The 23897-nt window shown below is 44.3% G+C and overlaps 1 protein-coding gene across 2 annotated transcripts in view; it reads left to right on the forward strand.

Moving 5' to 3' along the window:
• Positions 1–23897, forward strand: part of hspa4l (heat shock protein 4 like) — a 77809-nt gene that overhangs the window by 32207 nt on the left and 21705 nt on the right. For both annotated transcript variants that reach the window (XM_070871869.1, XM_070871876.1), the window contains exons 7-11: positions 164–408; positions 3658–3734; positions 5472–5623; positions 6572–6678; positions 12036–12169. In XM_070871869.1, coding sequence (XP_070727970.1) covers positions 164–408; positions 3658–3734; positions 5472–5623; positions 6572–6678; positions 12036–12169 — 715 coding nt within the window. The remainder of the gene's footprint in view (positions 1–163; positions 409–3657; positions 3735–5471; positions 5624–6571; positions 6679–12035; positions 12170–23897) is intronic.

The raw sequence follows: 23897 nt of genomic DNA on the forward strand, positions 1-23897 counted from the left end.
TTTTATATATGTATGAGCATGTCAATAATCTGAATGATTTTGAACATTAATAGTATGTAAATGCACAAAAGCTGTTAGTTATTGCAGAAAACCAAGCATTAATACATTCAGAATACGTCTTTTCCTTGTAGTGATTTGACTTTTTTTCCCCCACAAATCCTAGGTTCTGGGAACTGCATTTGATCCCTACTTGGGTGGAAAAAATTTTGATGAGGTCTTGGTAGATTACTTCTGTGAAGAATTTAAGACTAAATATAAGCTAAATGTGAAGACTAATAGTAGAGCTTTACTCCGTCTACACCAAGAGTGTGAGAAATTGAAGAAGCTAATGAGCGCAAACGCCTCTGATCTCCCAATGAACATAGAGTGCTTCATGAACGATATTGATGTTTCTGGTAGAATGAACAGGTAAATTTATTTTGTTGTGCCTTTTCATTCCAAATCAAGTTTTGTTATTTTGTACTTTGCTGAGGTGAAGGAGGGAGGGAGAAAACTATCTGATACTCAATTTGTAACATTAACTTCTGATGATCCATCTGTGGTACTTGATATTTTGAAAAGACAGACAAAATGGAAAAGGAGGGCTTCGTACTGATAAAGGATAACATAAGGACAGTAGTGAGGAAGGATCTTGTCTCAGACGATCAAAGTAGAATCCGTATGGGTGGAGAAGAGAAAAAACATAGGGCAGAAAACACTGCTGGGAGTAGTTTATAGGCCTCCTAACAGTAACTATACTGTTGGACAAAGTATTAATCAAGAAATAAGAGCAGCTTGTAACAAAGATAATTCAATAATCGGAAATCAGCGCGGTCCTGGACTGCAAGACCATCAGCAGGCCGGGGCCATCAGAGGGAGCAGCGTGCGGCGGCTGCGAAGTCAGGTCTCTCATTGCAGTGCAAGCAGGCACAGCAGGAGAGGCGAAGAAGCGGCAAGAGTTTGTAGAAGGAAGTGACCGGGGCCCAGGGGCAGCACGGGCCAGCCCATGCTGCTGTATGTGTGCGCGCTCAGTCCGTGCAGCAGAGCTTGTTTCCAGTTGTCTTGGGTAATCCTTGCCACTGGACCAAGACCTAGCTCTGTCAAGCCCATGTGGTGGCTGGTGTGCAAGATGTAGTTCGGGATCTGGAATATTAGGTTCTTCATTGAAACACGTGTGAACTCATTCCTTGTGGAAGCAAGTCACCCTCGTTTCAAGGGACTGCTGATGATGATGGGGGACTTTAATCTTATAGACTGGACAAATCAGAAGCGTAGTAAATAAATTCCTGGAATGCATTCAAAACAATTTCCTAAAACAACATGTCATGGAATCAATCAGATAACAGGCTATTTTAGATTTTGTCTTGTGAAATGAGACCAGGTTAATTAGTAATCTCCTAATAAAAGACCCTCTGGGGAAGTGATCATAATAGAATTTGACATTGAATTTGAGAGTGACAGTGGCGGCCACCAGTTAGGCAGGGCCGCCAGCAGGCAGCCCGGCACCCCCTCTTGGGTGCTGGGCCACTGGCCCGGCCGAAGCCCTCCCTGGTGACCCACTGGGCACCACTAAAGTGGCTGCAAAGCTTGCAGCGGCCCTCCCCTTTAACTGAAGAAGAGAGACACTGCTATGCGTCAGCATGATGCGCGTCCGCGTCTCGCCGACATCATCAGTGCCGACGCCGATGAAGCCTTCCGCTCCGCTCCCGACGCACTTCCACCCCCAGCCTCCCCAAACACTGCTGCAACGATTTTTTAAAAGTTAAGAGGCCAATTTCCCTCTTCACCCCATGGATTCAGGCAGAGAATATTCATTTATTTGGGATGGAGGGCAATGTCTAACCCCTAGAGTCTTAAACCTAAAGCCAATTACATGGGTATGAGGGGCGAGTTGGCCAAGGTAGATTAGGAAATTAGATTAAAAGATATGATGGTAGATGAGCAATGACGAATATTTAAAGAACTACTTCATAATTCTCAACGAATATACATTCCATTGAGTAATAAAAACCCCATGGGAAATCTGATCCATCCATGGCTAACTAAAGAGGTTAAGGGTAGTATTTGATTTAAAAGAAGCTTATAATGTTGCCAAGAATAGTATTAAGCATGGCGATTGGGAGAGTTTTAGAAAGCAGCAAAGGATGACCAAAACATTGATATGAGACAGAAAATAGAATGTGACTGTAAACTAGCAAGAAGTATAAAAACAGATTGTAAGAGCTTCTACAGTAGGAAGGGAATAACAAAAGTAAATGTGGTTCACCTAAAGGCTGAGACCGGAGAAATTATAATGGGAAATAAGGAAATAGCAGAGGCATGAAACAAATATTTTCACAGTAGAAGACATGCATGCCAGAACAATTGGGGAACTAAGGGTCTAATGAGAATGAGGAACTTAAAGTAATTAATATTAATAGGTATAAAGGTGAATATCCCTTGGACCTGATGGCCCACATCCTAGGGTTCTAAAATAGATGGCTTCAGAGATAGTGGATGCATTGGTTGTGATCTTATAAAATTCCCTGGATTCTGGAATGATCCCAGTGGATTGGAAGGTAGCAAATGTAACCCTGCTATTCAAGAAAGAAGGGAGAGAGTAAACTGAACTACAGGCCAGGTTAGCCTGACATCAGTCGTTGGGTATAATGCTGGAATTCATTATTAAAGAAGTAACAGGGCACTTAGAAAATCATAATATAAGGCAGAGTCAATGTGGTTTTGTGAAAGGGAAATCGTGTTTTAAGATGTAACTAGGGGAACCAGTGGGTGTAGTGTATTTGGATGGAAAGATTGAGTAGACTAGGCCTTTATTCCCTAGAGTTTCGAAGAATGAGAGGTGATCTTATTGAAACGTACAAAATTCATAGAGCTTGACAGGGTATGCTGGGGGGATGTTTACCCTGGCTGGGGAGTCTAGAACTATGGGTCACATTCTTAGGATAAGGGGGCGACCATTTAGAGCAATTTCTTCACTTAAAGCTTTGTGAATCTTTGGAATTCTCTAACCGAGGGCTGTGGATACTCAGTCGTTGAAATTAATAGATTTTTGGATACTAAGGGATCCAAAGAGGGATATGGGGATAGTGTTGGAAAGTGGAGTTAAAGTGGAATATGAAGATTAGCCATGGTCATATTGAATGGTGGAGCAGGCATAAAGGGCCATATGGCCTGCTCTTGTTTCTTGTGGTAGGAATTTAGATCTGTAGTCATAATTATAAGAGTGGCTGTGTTCAGGTTGACCCAACACTAGATCTCCATCTCACGTGAAAGTGACTCCGCCAGCAAAGATCCGATGGAGTGGATTACTGTGGTGAGGTTTTGATCAGTTTCTCCTCTGCCGATTTAAGACTTGTCTTTTTGTAAACAAAAACTGCAACTAAATTAACCAGTTCAAGAGAATTATATTAAGTGAAAATATGTAAATATGGTGGTGGTATTGCTCAGAATTTTGGCTAGTTGCAGTTTAGATTTAATATTTTGCTTTGGTATCTTCCTATCTTTTTTATAATCCTGCTGAAACAGGATATCTATATAAGCTATTTGGCTATCTTTTTGGATTTGAACATGTTTTCTCAAACTGTTTTACTCAATGAAAAATGTTCTTCCTGTTTGGATAGCTTAAAGTCTCTTGACAGCAATGTGGTACATTAGAAATATTTTGTTCTTCCTTTCCAGAGCACAGTTTGAAGAACTTTGTGCCTCTTTTTTAACCAAAGTGGAGACTCCCTTAAAAAGCATAATTGAACAAGCCAGTAAGTGGCCTCCTTAAAGTTGGTAACCTTGTAACTTTGTACTTCAACTTTATATAAAATGTTTACATATGCCACAGGGGAGTCAAGAGCAAAGTGTGGTTTTCCAGTGAAGTGGAGACAGTGGATGAAGGATAATTTAACCAGGATGTGAGGATGTAATTCAGTGCCCATTTTAGAATCCTGTATTCTGCACTAATTTCTATAATGGAATTTGCCTATGTAAACTGGTCATGCTGCAATTTCACTCTCCTGACAGTACTGGCACTGTCATGCCTCTTATGCAATTACAGGGTACCTAATTTACAAACCATTTCCAACATAGGAATTTATAATGGGAATAAATAAAATTTTAGGTATTCTGTAGGATATTTGTTTTTATGATTTCACAATTCACACACACATCTTGTCTGCTACAATGTCAAAATATTACTTTTTTCAGTAATCTTCCCTTGCAGAATTGAGACTTGTAGGGTCATCTGCACACTGAATTAAATGTTCTACAGTAAAGCCTGCTTAAATGCACATTCTTTCTGATGGGTAGTGAATTTAACTGTGGTGCCATTTGAATCTGGGTGTTGGAATTGAGACCAAGGAGCCACTGGACATGAAACAAGTTCAAAAAAGACTACACAAGTACCCTCAGCAAATTCAAATCTTAGATCCAAGACTCCACCACCAACAACAACTACTTTTATTTATATAGCACCTTTTTTTTAAATGTAGTAAAACATCCTAAGGTGCTTCACAGGAGTGTTATCAATCAAAATTTGACATCGAGCCACATAAGGAGATGTTTGGGCAGATGATGTAGGTTTTAAGGAGCGTTTTAAAGGAAGAAAGGGAGGCAGAGGTTCAGGGAGGGAATTCCAGACCGTAGAACTTCGGCAGCTGAAGATAAGCGATTAAAATTGGGAATGATCAAGACCAGAATTGGGAGCTCAGATATCTGAGGGTTGTGGGCAATGTTCCCTTGTAGGCAAAATAAATGGTCTTGAATTGGTTGTGGAGAGGGAAGTTGATTCACATCAAATGAAACATGGAGGTGTCGCACCTCAAACCAAGGAAATCGGCGGAATCCAAAACAATAACAGCTAAAGAGAATGACTTTGGTTTTACTGACATTAAACTGAAAGACATTCATGCCGTTTGGACAGATGGAGAAGGTGGCAACCGGATGTTAGACATGAGTATTTTCAGTGTGTCTCATCAAGATGGTCAGATATGTTCCAAATCAAGCGAGTGTGTCACAATTGTTATGGGTGCATTGCATTTATAAACTATGCAGAATATTGCATTGTGTTTTAAGCACCAATGGTTTTGTCTGATTAAACAATCCAGAGATGCATTTGGAATGCATACATGGTGATTGGGACACGAGTGTTTAGTTTTTTTTCTGATTTCATATTGCATATGAAACTCCTAACCTGAGTAATGTAGCTTGAGACAAAATTGCTCTACTGTTCTGTATTTTGTAAATTTACAATATTTTGTACATTTTAATTAGTTGTATTAGCCTGTTGAATCTCTGGTCTGTGTATAATATGTCTACTTTGAAGTGTGAGAATAACACAAGCTTACTACAACTTGAATAATTGTTAATCACCAGGTCAGTGCACTCTGCTAGAAAGTAAATATACTTTTTAGATTCTAGTCCATTTGGGTAAAACAGTTGAGACAAGTTTGTGTATTGTGAAATATGTTCTTGTATAGTAGTAACTGATTTTATTTTGATTGTAGAATTGCAGCTTGAAGATATATACTCTGTTGAAATTTTGGGCGGGGCAACAAGAATTCCAGCTGTAAAAGAGAGAATTGCAAAATTCTTTCACAAAGATATAAGCACGACTCTCAATGCAGATGAAGCTGTAGCACGAGGTTGTGCGCTGCAGGTAAGATTCTGGCTAGTATTTGATCATCGTATATAAATTCATGAAAAAGGATCTGTAGCTGCTTTGATTTTGGCACCCTTTTCATTGTTTTAGTAATGGAAGAAATGGAATAATCCACCCAACTGAAATGGTAAATAACAGACTTGTCAAATTGAGCACATTCTTTAAAATTTATTTTCAGAAATCCATTCTAAGTTGAGTGACCTGTTCACAAAAGCAGAAAAATTAAGAAATATTACAAATTATCAGGCATTCCCTGTCTGGACTTATTTCTCAGCTAGGGTAAGATTATTTGAGTATTTTACCAGTTCCATGGTTTGAAAACCTTCTTCACCAGAAGAATTGTGTAAGCGGTTCCTATTGGTAGTCTTTGTGTTCTGAGGTAATACAGGTGCATTCATCAGTAGTCTTCAATGCAGTACCCACTAGAGCTTTCTATAATCAGTCCAGTTTGCAATATGCTTTTTTCCTGATACAATATATTAGTAAAAACTTTAATCTAAGTTTAGACCTACAGATTGTGAGACAATGACCAATACAAATGAAGGACAGGAATCAATTTTTGACTTACTAAACTAATCAAGTTTTGGGAAGGGAAGAAGTGGTCTGACATACTAAGTAAAATTTAGTCAATTATGCATCTATGGAAATACAAATCCAACTTGCTATTTTGCCCAGTTATTTCCTGATTTCTTTGTATAACTGTACGAATCCTGACTACTGGTGACATTTTAATATCCTGATTTTTTAAAAAAAAAATTTGCATTTAACTTCCTTACTATGGACACCGATTTTAAAGTCATGTCTTTATCCAGTTCAAATTGCATATTATGTTTTGATAGTTGAGAATTATTTTTTACAAGCATTACCTTGTTAAAATATGTTGCTATGAAGATACAGATTTTGAAAATTATAAGATGTTTTGTTTTCCCCTCCCTCGCCACCCAGTGTGCAATCCTTTCACCAGCATTTAAAGTGCGTGAGTTTTCCATCACTGATGTAGTTCCTTTTCCAATCACTTTAAAATGGAAATCTACAACTGAAGAAGGGTTGGGGTGAGTAGTTTTTTTTTAAATAAAGTACCTACATATCTATATCATTATCTGTGCTCCTATTAGAATTATAGAATAGTCGTCATCATCATCAAAGAAATGAGAATGACTTGCTTCCACGTCGAAAGCTGCTGAGTTCACAGGTGTTTCAATGATATTCTGGATCCCAAACTACATCGTGTAGAGTGGAAGATGCCTGTGCGTGGATTTTTTTTTAACATGTGGTGGCCGTTACACCCCAGCCACCATACGGGCTTGACAGAGCTAGGTCTTGGTCCAGTAGCAAGATTAACCAAGACAACTGGAGACCAGCTCTGCTGCGCGCACACATCACAGTGTGGGCTGGCCCGTGCTACTTCTGGGCCCTAGTACTTGCAGTACTACAGTACTTCCTTTTAATAGAAAAGTATAACACAGATGGGGACCATTCGGCCCATGGAGTCTGCACTGGCTCTTTCGAAGAAACATAGAAAATAGATGCAGGAGCAGGCCATTCGGCCGTTCGAGCCTGCACCACCATTCAATATGATCGTGGCTGATCATGCAACTTCAGTACCTCACTCCTGCCCTCTCTCCATACCCCCTGATCTCTTTAGCTGTAAGGGCCACATCTAACTCCCTTTTGAATATATCCAACGAACTGGACTCAACAACTTTCTGTGGTAGAGAATTCCATAGGTTCATAATTCTCTGGGTGAAAAAGTTTCTCCTCATCTCGGTCCTAGATGGCTTACCCTTTATCCTTAGACTGTGACCCCTGTTTCTGGACTTCCCCAACATCGGGAACATTCTTCCTGCATCTAAGCTGTCCAATCCCGTCAGAATTTTAGGATTCTGAGATCACCCCTCATTCGTCTAAATTCCAGTGAATATAAGCCTAGTTGATCCAGTCTTTCTTCATATGTTAGTCCTGCCATCCCGGGAATCAGTCTGGTGAACCTTCGCTGCACTCCCTCAATAGCAAGAATGTCCTTCCTTAGTTTAGGAGACCAAAACTACACACAATACTTAAGATGTGGTCTCACCAAGGCCCTGTACAACTGCAGTAAGACCTCGCTGCTCCTATACTCAAATCCTCTCACTATGAAGGCCAACATGCCACTTGCTTTCTTTACTGTCTGCTGCACCTGCATGCCAACTTTCAATGACTGATGTACCATGACACCCATGTCTCGTTGCACCTCCCCTTTTACTAATCTGTCACCATTCAGATAATCTGCCTTCCTGCTTTTGTCATCAAAGTGGATAACCTTACATTTATCCACATTATACTGCATGTGTCATGTATTTGCCCACTCACCTAACCTGTCCAAGTCACCCTGCAGCCTCTTGCATTCCTCCTCACAGCTCATACTGCCACCCAGCTTAGTGTCATCTGCAAACTTGGAGATATTACATTCAATTCCTTCGTCTAAATCGTTAATATATATTGCAAATGGCTGAGGTCCCAGCACTGAACCTTGCGGTACCCCAATAGTCACTGCCTGCCATTCTGAAAAAAACCTGTTTATTCCCACTCTTTGCTTCCGGTCTGCCAACCAGTTCTCTATCCACGTCAATACATTACCCCCAATACCATGTGCCTTCATTTTACACACTAATCTCTTGTATGGGACCTTGTCAAAAGCCTTTTGAAAGTCCAAATACACCACATCCACTGGTTCTCCCTTATCCACTTTACTAGTTATATCCTCTCAAAATTCTAGAAGATTTGTCAAGCATAATTTCTCTTTCATAAATCCATGCTGACTTGGACTGATCCTGTCACTGCTTTCCAAATGTGCTGCTATTACATCTTTAATTGATTCCAGCATTTTCCCCACTACCGATGTCAGGCTAACCGGTCTACAATTCCCTGCTTTCTCCCTTTTGTTTATAAAAGTGGGGTTACATTAGCTACCCTCCAATCCATAGGAACTGATCCAGAGTCCATGGAATGTTGGAAAATGACCATCAATGCATCTACTATTTCTAGGGCCACTTAAGTAGTCTGAATCCCAGAGTATCAGGCCCTGGGGATTTACCGGCCTTCAATCTCATCAATTTCCCTAACACCATTTCCTGACTAATAAGGATTTTCCTCAGTTCCTCCTTGCTAGACCCTCGGTCCCCTAGTATTTTCGGGAGGTTTTTCGCGTCTTTCTTAGTGAAGAGCAATCCAGTTAGTCCCACTCCTCCACTCTTTCCCTATATCCTTACAATTTTTTCTCCTTCAAGTTCCCTTTTGAAAGCTACTATTAGGGTGGTGGATACAATTCATCAGGCAGTGCAGTCCGAATTCTAACCACTCATTACGTAAAAAAAAATTTCCTCCTGTCGCCTCTGGTTCTTTTGCCACTCACCTTAAATCTGCGCCCTCTCATTTAGCAACCCTTCAGCCTTTGGACGTGGGGCGGGCGATCAATCTGTTCCCAGGCAGCGTTACCTCAATTTAAATGTTGTAATTTGGCTAGACGTCTCTCTTTTCCCATCTGTCTTGAATTTGACTGCCTGAGGATAGGTTTCTCACAATTCGTGAAACTCAGCAGTTAAATGGCAGTAGGGACTGCTACATCAAGGAGGTAAGTGGCTTTATATCTATCTCCTGGATCCAGGGTCCCTAACTAAGTCATCCCCACCACCAAAACTGATGATGAGGCCGACTGCGATCTTTCGGTGCCCCCTGCCGAACCTCCACCAACCTGCCCCCCCCCCCCCCCCCAACAATCTCCAATTTTTTTATTTTTCCCCCAATCCGCCCCCCCCCACATCCCTGATTTCCCTCCAGGCTTCCAGCTCGCCTCTGAACCCCTCCCCAAACAAAATTACAGCCAAGCCTCTATTTATAAAACCTAGGACCCCATATGCTTTGTTAACCTGTCCTGCCACCTTCAAAGATTTGTGCACAAGTACTCCCAGGTCTCTCTTGCACCTCCTTTAAAATTGTATTATTTAGTGGGTATGGTGTCTCCTCATCCTACCAAATTGTATCCCCTCAGACTTCTCTACATTGAATTTCATCTGCCATGTGTACACCCAAGTTTTGTCAGTTGCACATTTTGAAATTATGTCCTGTATCCCCAAGTCCAAGTCATTAATATATATCAGCAAGTGGTCCGAGTATTGAACCTTGGAGTGCCACTGTGTACCTCACTCCAGTCCAAAAAGCAGCCATTCACCACAACTCTGTTTTCTATCCCTTAGCCAATTTTGTATCTGCTGCTGCTGCCCCTTTCCCCTTTTATCCCCTTTAATTTTGCTAACAAGCCTAGTATGTATTACTTTATCAAATGCTTTTTGAAAATCCATATCCACATCAACTGCATTGCCCTCATCCACCCTCTGTTACCTCATCAAAAAACTCAAATCAAGTTAGTCAAACATGATTTGCCTTTAACTAATCCGTGCTGGCTCACCGTTATTGATCCATGCTTGTCCAAACAACTGTTAATTTTCTTCTGGATCATGGGCCCAAATTTGCCCAGGAGTTGCTCCGCCCTTTTTTTGGAGCAACTTGATTTTTCTGGAGTATCTTAAAAATCCCCATTCTGTACATTTAATTTGCTCCAGTGTAAGTGAGTTAGGTTTTTTTTTTTAGTTTTTTTTTTTCAAAAAGGGGCATTACCAGATACCTATGCCTGTTTTGGCCATTTAAGTCAGTTTGGGCAACTAATAGTTGCTCCAAACTAACTTAGGCCAGCGTCTGTGGCTGCACAGAAAACCCTTGTGGAGAGTTAAGAAATCAGTGCAGGTACCAGAGATGGGGGGTGGGGGAAGGGAAGCGGCGAGGACCTTGCAAAGCACTAAACACCTTCACAACAACATTCAAGAAGCATAAAAACCATCAAAAATAAATAATCATTAAAACCTAAATCCTACCTTCATAACTCGGCCCAAGACGTCAGTGGGTCTGCCGGTGCGAGAGGCCACTCTATTGGGGATAGGTGCGGGTGGGTGGGATGCCCGGGTGGGAGAGCGCGCAGGTAACTGGCCACACACAACACACAGCAGGTTGGGCTCGCAGAATACGGAGGCTGCAGGAGTCAACTCCGAGGTACTGGTGGACTTCTCTCCAAGGCCTGCTGACTTTTTTTTTTCCTCCTCGCCCCCCCCCCCCTAAACCCCATCAAACTCCCCTAACAAAGCACAACGATCAATAAACAAAAAATAAAACTCGAGTCCTACCTTGGCCCAGGAAGTCAGCGGGCCGGCTGGTGTGGGAGGCCAGTCGGCTGGGGATAGGTGCGGGACTCACTCTGGCGTGCAGTAGCCCAGCGCACATCGTGACGCCACTCAGCCTGGGATAGGGGCGAGACATCGGGTCCCACGCTGCAGAGGAGCTACTGCGCATGCGCGAAACCTCCAGTGCGCATGCATTGAGCTGCCGACACTCTTGAGCGCAGGGGCCTAGCTCTGCCTTTCCCCCCCCCCCCCGATACGGGGATATCTTTTCGGCGCCGTTTTGAGTGTAGGAAGTCAGCGCACCTTGCATGAGTGTGCCGATAAAACTGGAGGGCCAAATTTGGGCCCATTGTTTCTAAAAGCTTCCCCATTACCAATGTTAAACTGACTGGGCTGTAATTGCCAGGTTTATCCTTCTCCCCTGTTTTTAAGCACTGGTGTAACATTTGATATCCTTTGGCACGACCCCTGTAACCAAAGAGGACTGGAAGATTGTGGCGAGCACTTCTGCAATTTCTACCCTTCACTCAGTAACCTAGGATGCATCCCATCTGTACCAGATGACTTGGCCACTTTAATTAGTACCAGCCTTTCCAGAATCACCTTTTATCTGTTTTAATCTCCTCCACTATCCCAGCAACTACCTTGTTTACCATAGCTTTGACAAAGTCCCCTTCCTTGGCAAAAGCCCGAAAAATCAAGTGCCAAAAGCATATAATTAGATTAGATGCTGAGAAGTACCACTTAGAGTTGCTGATCTTTTTTTTTTGCTTCCAGGAAATTGCACAACTTGGGGGTGGTGGGGGGTGTTGGGAGGAATGCTGAAGATGCATGTAAATGACACCATTCTGGGTTGGGGACAGGCTCGATGGACTAGCTTGTACTTTTCTGTCCTCTAAGTATATGTTATCTTCCTGTATGCCCTAAAGAAGATTGAATAAAGTGACTATGCAGGAGATTTGTGCAACATATGTGTTTTGGGGGTTATATAAGCTTTTAATCTTCTTTCTAATATTTATAGTAAATGATGGACTAGAAAAGTGTGTACACATATGCCTCTGCCTAGAGGTTTTTTTGGGATATGTCCAAATCAATATTTATTTACATATGTAAGAACATAACATTTTGCAACAAGGAAATAGTGAGCATTAAATTAAGTCTTTTTGTCGGTTGTTTCTGAATGTCAAATTCTTTCACAGGGAGTGTGAAGTTTTCAGCAAAAATCATCCAGCACCATTCTCCAAAATCATCACTTTCTACAAAAAAGAGCCTTTTGACCTGGATGCATATTACAGTAATCCACGGGAACTTTTACATCCAGATTCCAGAATAGGTAAGGTAATTAAAAAAAATTAAACCAAAAAAGCACTTTTTAAAAAACCTGTCTACGTGTTTTTAATTTGTTAAATGCATTGAGTACATCCACTCATGATTGATATTGCATATTATTTGTCTATCTGTAACTAACTATATAACATCCTGATCAAATTTAAATACGTCAGTAAGGTTGTCATGCAGTTCAAAATTATGCCATAACTTGTTGCTTTGGGGAAAGGAAGAATAGGGATATGGATTGAAGTATGGGATAGACAATAACATCCCATTTAATTTATATAATGGTTGAACTTTCAATTGTTTTTTTCTAGCTGCACTACTTTAGAAGCAAAGTGTAAGACTTTAACTTGATGTCCCATAGTTCTCCTTTTGAATGGTAGATGTGCTCCAGTCTTGGGCCGAACTCCATGAGAATTGATGCCTTTGTTTTTGTATATGCTGGCAGCATTATTTTGTCTGCAAAGTATTCTAAAAGCTGCTTGTCATTTTAGTGTGCAAGTATAGAAGAATTATACTCCATGTTTGAGGTTACATTTTGCACTTGTGCTGAACATTAAGGATCAAAACCTCTTTGCTTTCTGTACTGTATATTTCCTAATGTACAGTATAGTTTTCCTGGACTGGAATAAAATCAGCACTTTACACTGATTTCATTCCCAATTTGTAGCAAGACACTTATTTGGGTTACTGATTGCTCGGAAAGCACCATTCAACATGTTGTCAAGTTGCTCTACAGTGTGGAAATTGTACACACTGAAATGTTAGGACTAGTATGATTGCCCAAAATTATCCTTTTAACAAAAAAAATTCTTCCCCTACGGTCTTGACTTGATCATTCCCCCCCCAACCCCCACTGGAGGTGGAAACTCCATGGTATGTATAGTTTCACTGGGAGTCCAGATAGTTGCCAAGCTACTTGACTGGCCAGAGCAGAACCTGAGCCTACAATTGCTAGCATGGTGATTGGGAATAGGAACCATGGCCTTCACCCCCTTTCCCCCCCCACCCCCACCACCAACTGTCCTTCCTTCCCTACCTGGAATGTTGAGCCCAGTTCTAATGCCCCCAGAACGACTAGTTGATTCAACCTAGGATCTTGAACTGCACACCCTGCAATGCATTTACCCACTAAGCCATCTGAGCTTTTATAAAGGAAACGGGGTATTTGAGCTGCATGAATATAAATGGTAACTGTCAATTCAAATTTTTAAATTATAAATGTCCCAAAAATTGACTCTGTACTGTGCAACCCTATTTGCAAGTAGTGTATTGGGAAAGGATTTCAATTGAAATAATTTTATCTATCATGAGTATGGTACTATCTTAAGTTGCACCTCCTTGTACTGAAGCATGTCATCCCAGAGTAATAACTATGTGGATTAGTACACTGAGTTGCCTCATAGGTGAATCCCTGGGGCCAAAATTTGTGGTCGGATGCCTCAAACCAAAAAATATTTTATGAAAGTACCTACTGGTCTTGGAGGAACGAACATTTCCGGTCCAAGGCCTAGATGCACAGCAAAGAGGCCCGCGCATCCTGGGATCACGTGGGCCTGGACCACCAATAAAAATGGAGTATTCTCATTGATGGTAATGGTGAGTTCCGTTTAAACGAGCTCCCATTACATCAATGAGAATACCCACCGAAACACAAACCCAATACATTTTTTTTTTTAAACTCACATTTAAGATTTAATTGCAATTGAATTAAATATTTTAGAAAAATCTATGGACTAGACTTTCCCCTGATGATCTCTGGACTATCGCCCAAATAGGCAGGCTATCGCCCATTTCACCTTTAAAATTGGAAAGTTGGGCCGTTAAATTGCCGGCCCAACTTTCGCCACATCGCCAGGCTGATCGCTCGCCGAGAAGATCACTGGAAAAAAGCTGCTCCCGACTGGCACTGTTCGGCAGAACTCTGTACAATAGACGCCATTTTGAATGTCAGAGGAAGTGAGAGGCTCCTTGAAGAAAGGGCTTATGAGGAGAATTAATTTGAGTTATTTTAAGGGCCTTATTGACTCTTTGGCAATCATCTGCTCACATTTCTATTTATTGAGGACAAATTTAGGGCATTTATAGCAATAGTGATGGGGCCTGTAACCTCTCTACCAGTATTGGTCACTCGTCACATGCTGCAGACTGAAGATGGGAGAAGGTATATTGAAGGTGGTAGACAGCTGCAGAGAAGGAGCCCATACACCCGACACAGTTACAGGGAAAAGCGATCATACCTGAACTTGCGCTTCCGAAAGGAGGTCATCGCTGAGATATGCGAGCTCATCAAGGGAGATCTGCATCATCCAGCACCATCAGGACCACACTGTCCATTGAGGTTAAGGTTACTGCGGCACTTTCCTTCTATGCATCGGGCTCCTTTCAGGCCTCAGCTAGCGACATTTGCACTATTCCTCAGCACACCACACATTGCTCCATTGGGTGACTACTGCCCTTTACGCACGCAGGATGGACTTTTAAGTTTCCTTATGATCAGGGCGGCACAGACCGAGAGGGCTCTGGGTTTCTCGAATAGCAAACTTCCCCAAGGTGCAGGGAACAATAGCCTATACGGACATCACCCTGAGAACACCTTTAAAGGATGCGGAGGTGTTTCGGAACTGAAAGAGATTCCACTCCCTGAATGTGCAGCTTATTGTCAATCACAACCAAATAATCATGGCAGTAAAGTCAAATTTTCCAGGTAGCATCCATGATGCGTACATCTTGCGTGAGAGCCACAAGGTCATGGCTGAATGCTGGGGGATAAAGTATATGGGGTTGCCAGCTGGCTCATGACCCCCCTGCGTAATCCCCAGACGGAAGCTGAGAAGCACTACAATGAAAGCAATATAGCTACGTGCAATATTGTCAAAGACGATTGGAGTGCTGAAGCAGTGCTTCAGATGCCTGGACCACTCTGGAGGCAGCCTACAATACCACGCTGACCAAGTCGCTGAGTTTACTGTGGTGTGTTGCATAATATAGCTATAAGAAGAGGACAACAATTGCCAGGTGGGCTGCCGGTCCACCTCAGGAGTGTGTGACGGAGGAGGAAGAGGATGACGAGGACCTCTGGGAGGACAATCAGGACAATTAACCCATGCCCCTACGCCTCCTCGCAAGACTGGAAAGGCCCCTTGGGAGTTGCGCAGCTGCAAACCTCTTGCATCAGCAGCTCATAAATGAACGCTTTGCGAGAACTTACATTGACAGTTGCAGTTGCATTATGTTTCATCCTTGCCTGGCCTGGCCATTGTTTTCCATGTTATACCTTACGTTATTAGAAGACAGTGCACAACAATTGCAAAATTTCAAATAAAATATTTTAATTTACAAAATTGTTAAATGTTTTAATAACAACCCCCCCCCCCCCTCCCCACCCAACAGTCACTCAACAATAACATTGAATAAACACCGCCCACCCCCCCAACATTCAACATTTTTAATAACAATAGCGACGATAACAATCTTCCTCTCTACCTGCGGCCATGCTTCCCTCCAGCTCCAGTGTCCTAGGCCCCCGTTTTGATCCCACAGTACACGCGCCTGCACGACTTGCAGTAGACGGCCTCAAGGCATGCTGCTGGGGGTGGGGGGGGGGGTGACAGTGGCAGGATCCTCTCTGGGTGGGGGGGGGGGGCGGTGGTGGAGAAGACGATTCTGACTAAACTACTTCCAAGCCAGAAGGAAGTTCTTCCTCCTGACTTGCATCTGTGTTGGCCTTTGGTGGGACGGTACCTTGGCGTGCACTGCTGTCTCCCATCACTACCGGATGACATTGATGGCGGCGGTCTGCTAGCTCATTGCCACAACCTCGATGCCCTCCGATATGCGAGCGGACATTGTGGCAATGTTCCCGTTCATCACCGTGAACACCTGGAGGAGCTCGCGACTCAGGTCGACGCTCTCCCTGCACAGTGCAGTCATATCCTCCTTGGGATCTGCCCGTCGCAACGCGTGCCGACCTCCATGGGTTCAGCATGGGCGCACTGTTGGACGCATTGAGGTCGCCTGCTGAAAGTCGCTTGGGCCCGCTACTACTTCCGTCGAAGTCGAAGCCGACGATGTGGCCGCAGGTACAACAGATGAGGCAATGCAAGAGGCATCCTCCTCGGTTTCCATCTCCTCCTCTGGCTCCGTGGTCTCCTGCTCACCACCCGTGGTGATAATCACCTGTAAGGAGGCAGGTGCCTCCTTTGTGCCTGTGGAGTTGGACCTGCAAAACACAATTCAGCTTATTAGAACAGAAGGGTACACATTTGTGCGCTGCGCTGGTATACATAGGAGGAGCAACAGTACTGCAATAATTGGGAACTGAGACACGTTGTGTATTATTACATCATATGGTAGTACAGCCATGATCTTTATGATGGTGGAGCAGGCTTGAGGGGCCAGATGGCCTCCTCCTGCTCCTATTTCTTATGTTCTTATGTTGTTAACCTGAGAGTAGTACAGAAGTTACATGCATAAAATGACATCATTCATATATTATGAAATGCCGTTAAATTATTTTGAATTACCATTGCTTTACACATTACTCACGTGACACAAGGGAGGGATTTGCACCACCACGGGTGATGGCTGAGCGCATGTGGGTGCCCACAAGTGCTGCTGCACTTTCTAGAGGTCCATTAGGCTGGGCAAGGCCGCCTCCTGTGCACCTGCGCTCAGCCCGATTCTTAGATATCTTCCTCTGCAAAGGTGATGAGCATGGTGTAAGCTAATTGATTGGGTACTATCATGGAAAGACAGCAGTTTCTAATGTTATATGCTAATAGGGTTTGTATCCACAATTGATGCATGGTTATAACAAAAAAATTGCTTTACACATTACTCACGTGACACAAGGGAGGGATTTGCACCACCACGGGTGATGGCTGAGCGCATGTGGGTGCCCACAAGTGCTGCTGCACTTTCTAGAGGTCCATTAGGCTGGGCAAGGCCGCCTCCTGTGCACCTGCGCTCAGCCCGATTCTTAGATATCTTCCTCTGCAAAGGTGATGAGCATGGTGTAAGCTAATTGATTGGGTACTATCATGGAAAGACAGCAGTTTCTAATGTTATATGCTAATAGGGTTTGTATCCACAATTGATGCATGGTTATAACAAAAATCGTGTTTAGGATCTAATGCTTGACAAACATCTCGACTACAATCTCCATGAAGAGGGAGGTGGGAATCAGGACAGCTAGTGAGCTTGGCAATGATGGGCGCTAATGTCCCAAAGTGTCCCAGGGCAGACAGTGAGCCAGGGCAGCTTCCCTCTCCCTGTCTAGGCTGGGTCACTGTGTAAGTGACAGCAGCCGGAGAGACTAATAGTGTGGGTAAAGGTGACCAGACCCCTCAGTGCTCAGCTGTGCCCCATCCATCAATGTAACCCAAAAGGAGACAGTGCCAAAATTAGACCTAAAGGGCGCAGGTTCAGAACCCTGTCCAAATCTTAGCCGGGAATCTACGCAAGAATACCCAGCTTAATTTCAATCCGGCGGATTTACATAATCAGTGGATCATTACAATTTAAAATCTGTTTTAATACTTACTCTTGCTGAAGCAACCAAGCTGTCCCACCTCTTGCAGCACTGGTCCGATCCGCCCGCCTTGTGGGACACCGAGGGCACCACATCGGCGATCTCGCCCCATATTTTTCAGTATGTCCGAGGTGGAGGTTTCCATGCCCACCCTGGGTTAATTGGCCCCACCTCGAGTGCACCTCCTGGACGAGGGCCTTGTTGGAGAAGGGTGTTGCCCTCCTCCCTTCCACATCCTGGCCACTCTCCACTGCCTTTTCCAGGTTGGACATATTTCCCTGCATTTTTTTATTATTTTTGTTTCGGTCTCACTCGCTCACTCTGTCACTTGCGTTTATATATGTGGACTTGTATTTACTCTACAGCCACCAGAGGGCTCATTCCCTGTAGTCCCAAGGGATCCCATAATCCCTTAGGAGCACAGGTATTTAAGAAGGCTTCACAGGTTCGAGAGGCACTCTGCAATAAAAGACCATGGTCACACTTTACTTTGAGCTCAGTGTTCAGTCTGACTCTTTCTCCGTACAACAATTGGCGACGAGATACAGATAGCGAACCCAATGCAGAGAACAGTGGGTATCCTGGAGAAATTTTCGGAGGGAGATGATTGGGAAACTTTTGTGGAGCAAATCGACCAATACTTCGTGGCCAATGAGCTAGATGGGGAAGAGAGCGCTGCCAAAAGAAGGGCGATCCTCCTCCCCGTCTGTGGGGCACCAACGTATGGCCTCATGAAGAATCTGCTCACTCCAGTGAAACCCACGGAGAAATCATGCGATGATTTGTGCACACTGGTCCAAGAGCATTTGAACCCGAAGGAAAGCGTTCTGGTGGCGAGGTACCGGTTCTACAAAAAGTCTGAAGGCCAGGAAGTGGTGAGTTATGTCGCCAAGCTAAGACACCTTGCAGGACATTGCGAATTTGAAGGACATTTGGAGCACATGCTCAAGACCCTTTCATACTTTGTATTGGCCACAAAACCATACTTCGCAAACTTTTGACTGCAGAGACCCCAACCTTGAGTAAGACCATAGCGATAGCCCAGGTGTTCATTGCCACCAGTGACAATACGAAGCAAATCTCTCAGCACACAAGTGCTGCTACGAGTACTGTAAACAAAGTGATGTTTTCGAATCGTAACGTACAGGGCAGGTCACACGTACCTGCAGCTGCATGTCCACAGATGACTCGGAGTCCACCATCAAGGTTGATGAATGCAAGACCATTAACACCTTGTTGGCGCTGCGGGGGTGATCATCGTTTCCATATATGCCGATTCAAAGGAATAGTTTGCAAGGGCTGTGGAACAATGGGACACCTCCAACGAGTATGCAGGTGAGTTGCAAAGCCTGTTAAACCTGCAAACCACCACATTGCAGAAGAGGACAGATCCACGGAGGATCACTACGAACCAGAGCCTCGGATAGAGGAAGCAGAGGTACATGGGGTGCACACATTCACCACGCATTGTCCCCCGATAATGCTGAATGTTGAACTAAATGGACTCCCGGTGTCAATGGAGATGGACACGGGGGCGAGCCAGTCCATCATGGGCAAAAAGACTTTCGAAAGGTTGTGGTGCAACAAGGCCTCAAGGCCAGTCTTGACTCCAGTTCACACGAGACTAAGAACTTGCACTAAAGAAACGATTCCTGTAATCGGCAGTGCTTACCGTAAAGGTCTCCTACTCTGGGTGGTACCAGGCGATGGCTGGCTGGGAAAGATACGCTGGAACTGGGACGATGTCCGAGCACTATCGCCTGCTGACGACACTTCGTGTGCCCAGGTCTTAAACAAATTTCCTTCGCTGTTCGAACCAGACATTGGGAAATTCCAAGGAGCAAAAGTGCAGATCCACCTAATTCTGGGGGCGCGACCCATCCATCACAAGGCGCGAGCAGTACCGTACATGATGAGAGGGTAGAGATCGAGCTAGACCGGCTGCAACGAGAGGGCATCATTTCACCGATCGAGTTCAGCGAGTGGGCCAGTCCTATTGTCCCAGTCGTCAAGGGAGACGGCACCGTCAGAATCTGTGGCGATTACAAAGTAACTATCAATCGTTTCTCCCTGCAGGACCAATACCCACTACCAAAAGCCGACTACCTCTTTGCAACGCTGGCGGGAGGAAAGACTTTCACGAAGCTGGATCTGACTTCAGCCTACATGACGCAGGAACTGGAGGAATCATCGAAGGCCCTCACCTGCATCAACACGCACAAAGGTCTTTTTGTTTATAACAGGTGCCCGTTTGGAATCCGATCAGCGGCGGCAATATTCCAGAGAAACATGGAAAGTTTACTGAAGTCTGTCCCGCACACCATGGTCTTCCGAGACGACATCTTGGTCACAGGTCGGAACACAGCCGAGCACCTGCCGAACCTGGAGGACGTTCTTAGTCGACTCAACCACGTGGGGCTCGGGTTAAAACGCATTTTCTTTGCGCCTGAAGTGGAGTTCCTGGGAAGGAGGATTGCGGTGGACGGCATCAGGCCCACCAAGCGAGGACGGAGGCGATCGAGAACACGGAGGCCACAGAACGTGACGGAGCTGCGGTCGTTTCTGGGACTCTTGAACTACTTTGGTAACTTCTTACCGGGTCTCAGCACCTTGCTAGAACCACTACATGTCTTGCTATGAAAAGGGGGTGAATGAGTTTGGGGCAAAAACCAAGAAAATGCCTTTGAATAAGCGAGAAAATTGTTATGCTCAAACAAATTGCTTGTGTTGTATGATCCATGTAAGCGTTTGGTACTAGCATGTGATGCGTCGTCATATGGAGTCGGGTGTGTATTTCAACAAGCTAATGATTCGGGAAGCTGCAATCGATTACTTATGCATCCAGGAGTCTGTCTAAGGCCCAGAGATCCTACAGCATGATTGAAAAATAAGTTAGCGTGTGTCTATGGGGTAAAGAAAATGCATCAATACCTGTTCGGGCTAAAATTCGAATTGGAAATTGACCATAAGCCACTCATATCCCTGTTTTCCGAGAGTAAAGGGATAAATACCAACGCATTGGCCTGCATCCAGAGATGGGCGCTCACGTCCGCATACAACTATGCCATCTGCCACAGGCCAGGCGCAGAAAACTGCGCCGATGCCTCTCAGTAGGTTGCCATTGTCCACCACGGGGATGGAAATGGCGCAGCCCGCAGATCTAGCCATGATTATGGAAGCATTTGAGAGTGAGCAATCACCTGTCACTGCCTGGCAGATTAAAACCTGGACAAGCCAGGACCCCTTATTATCTCCAATCAAAAGCTGTGTGCTTCACGGGAGCTGGTCCAGTGTCCCAGTGGAAATGCAGGAAGAGAAAAAGCCATTCCAGCAACGCAAAGGTGAAATGTCTATACAGGCAGACTGCCTTCTGTGGGTCAATCGAGTAGTGGTCCCCAAGAAGGGCAGCGACACCTTCATCAATGACCTCCACAGTACCCACCAGGCATCGTAATGATGAAAGCGATAGCCAGATCCCACGTGTGGTGGCCCAGTATCGATGCGGACTTAGAGTCCTGCGTTCACAGATGTAATACCTGCTCGCAGTTAAGCAAATTACCCATGGAGGCACCGCTAAGTTTATGATCTTGGCCCTCCAAACCGTGGTCTAGGGTACACGTCGACTATGCAGGCCCGTTCTTGGGTAAAATGTTCCTTGTGGTTGTAGACACGTACTCCAAGTGTATTGAATGTGAGATAATGTCGGCTAGCACGTTCGCTGCCACCACTGAAAGCCTGCGGGCCATGTTTGCCACACACTGCTTACCCGATGTCCTGGTGAGCGACAACAGGCCATGTTTTACTGGTGCCGAGTTCAAAGAATTCATGACCCGTAACGGGATCAAACATGTCACATCTACCCCATTTAAACCAGCGTCCAATGGTCAGGCAGAGAGCAGTGCTAACCATCAAGCAAGGCTTAGAGGGTAACTGAAGGCTCACTGCAGACTCGCCTATCCCAAGTCCTGCTTAGCTACCGCACGAGACCACACTCACTCACTGGGATCCCGCCTGCTGAACTGCTCATGAAAAGAGCACTTAAGACAAGGCTCTAGTTAGTTCACCCTGATCTACATGAACAGGTAGAGAGCAGGCGGCTTCAACAAAGTGCATCCCATGATAGCGCAAATGTGTCACACGCGATTGAAATCAATGATCTTGTATTTGTATTAAATTAAGGACAAGGTCCCAAGTGGCTTCCTGGCACTGTGGTAGCCAAAGAGGGGAGCAGGGTGTTTCTGGTCAAACTTTCAAATAGACTCCTTCACCGGAAACACTTGGACCAAATCAAACTCACATTCATGGACTACCCTGAGCAACCCACCTTGGACCCTACCTTTTTTGATCCCCCAACATACACACCAGTGGCAACCGACACCACGGTTGACCACGAAGCAGAACCGATCATCCACAGCAACCCTGCAGGACCCAACACACCAGGCAGCCCAGCAAGGCCAGCTGCACAGCAGCCCAGCGAGGGCCCAACAAATGATTAGCAACACCAGCTTTCACACCAAGATGATCAACCAAGGCAAGAAGGGCCCCAGATCGACTCGCATTGTAAATAGTTACACTATTGACTTTGGGGGGGGGGGGGGGGAATATTGTTATATATGTGGACTTGTATTTACTCTGTACAGCCATCAGAGGGCTCATTCCGCGGAGTCCCATGGGATCCCATAATCCCTTGGGAGCACAAGTATTTAAGAAGGCTTCACAGGTTGGAGAGGCATTCTGGAAACCTACAATAAAAGACCAAGGTCATACTTTACTTTGAGCTCAGTGTTCAGTCTGACTCTTTCTCTATACACAACAGCTCGCTCTCTGTCACGTCCTCTCTCTCTCTCTCTCTCTCTCTCTCTCTCTCTCTCTCTCTCTCTCTCCCCCTCTCCCCTTTACCTTCTGTGGATGACCCCGACCTCCCAAATCGCGTGAAACTTTCTTTGCAAAAAAAACCGCATGCGCAGAAATGCCGTTGCTAGGGACACCTTGCCTTCCACATCGCTGGGGCCCATTTCGCATCGCTAACACCCAGTCCACATCACTGGGTTATTGCTGGGGCAAAAAATGGGCAATCTTCCAGCGATCCTAAGGCTGGAACATTGCCCATTTTATGGGCCCTAGCGATCTAAGTGGAAAGTCGATCCCCTTTTTAAAAATTTTTTTTTTTTTTTAATATGTTTTAATAGGGTTAAAAATAAACTTGCCTTAATGGACAGGGATTTTAATAGAAAAATTAGTGATATTTAATTTTTTCTATTTTTCAAAACTCTTACGCTGGTAAAAGTAGGCCTTGTGCCTGCTTTTACCAGGCGTAAGAGTTGTAAGGACATTTGCTGGGCAGGAATTGGGCAAATAGCCCAAATCGCTACCTGCGAAGGCCCTTCTCCCGGGGATACGTGCAATGTCAAAAATTGACATCGCAAGTGCTAGATTTAGGCGCATGCGCTTCGTGCGGCTAAACCCGGAACTTGCGGTGCCTCTTCAGTAAGGCTGTCTGGAGAGACACTGAACAAACTCCTTCCCCACAAGAGCAAAGAATGGAGAGTTATTTGGGCAGTTGTAGCGTAGCTGGTGGCCAGTTTAGAGTGGCATGAGGTGTAGTCAGCTGTCAACCTTGTGTGAGAAATAATATATGCTATTAAAAGGAGGAAAATTAAATTTGAAATAATAGAATTTAGGGACACAAAGGAAACTTATTGATCCGCCTTCATTTTTTGTTTTGCATGTGCACTAAAGGTCCTTTTAAAGATGAATGTTCAATATAAATGTGAAAGCAAACAGCAAAGCAATTTGAAAAACTATTTTAATCAGTGCAAACTTCCAGATTGTGTTGCCTGAAAAGCAATGTTTGTCAATGTTGAATTGATGGATATTTGTCTTTGTCTTCACAAATGGTTGCTGACACTTATTGTCACTGTTTAAAGTACATTTACACTGAGCATTTTGCCAAGAAAAGCATTCTGGATGATGCTAGTTGTGCACATTTGATGAGGTTACTTTCCACAAGGTTGTTTTGGAAACCTGTTTGAAACTAATGTGCTTGAAGCTATAAGCAGTAGTGCCTCTGCAACAAATGTGGGAGCCATGAAAAAATCATGTTGCATTGAGTGGACCAGATGTAGTGGTTACCTTGTGTAGTTTCAATATGAAGAAATCAGATTCTTGGTGCATTCTTTTGTCAAAGATGAGTATT

The sequence above is a fragment of the Pristiophorus japonicus genome, chromosome 2 (genome assembly GCF_044704955.1).
Source record: "Pristiophorus japonicus isolate sPriJap1 chromosome 2, sPriJap1.hap1, whole genome shotgun sequence".
NCBI classification, from domain to species: Eukaryota; Metazoa; Chordata; class Chondrichthyes; family Pristiophoridae; genus Pristiophorus; species Pristiophorus japonicus.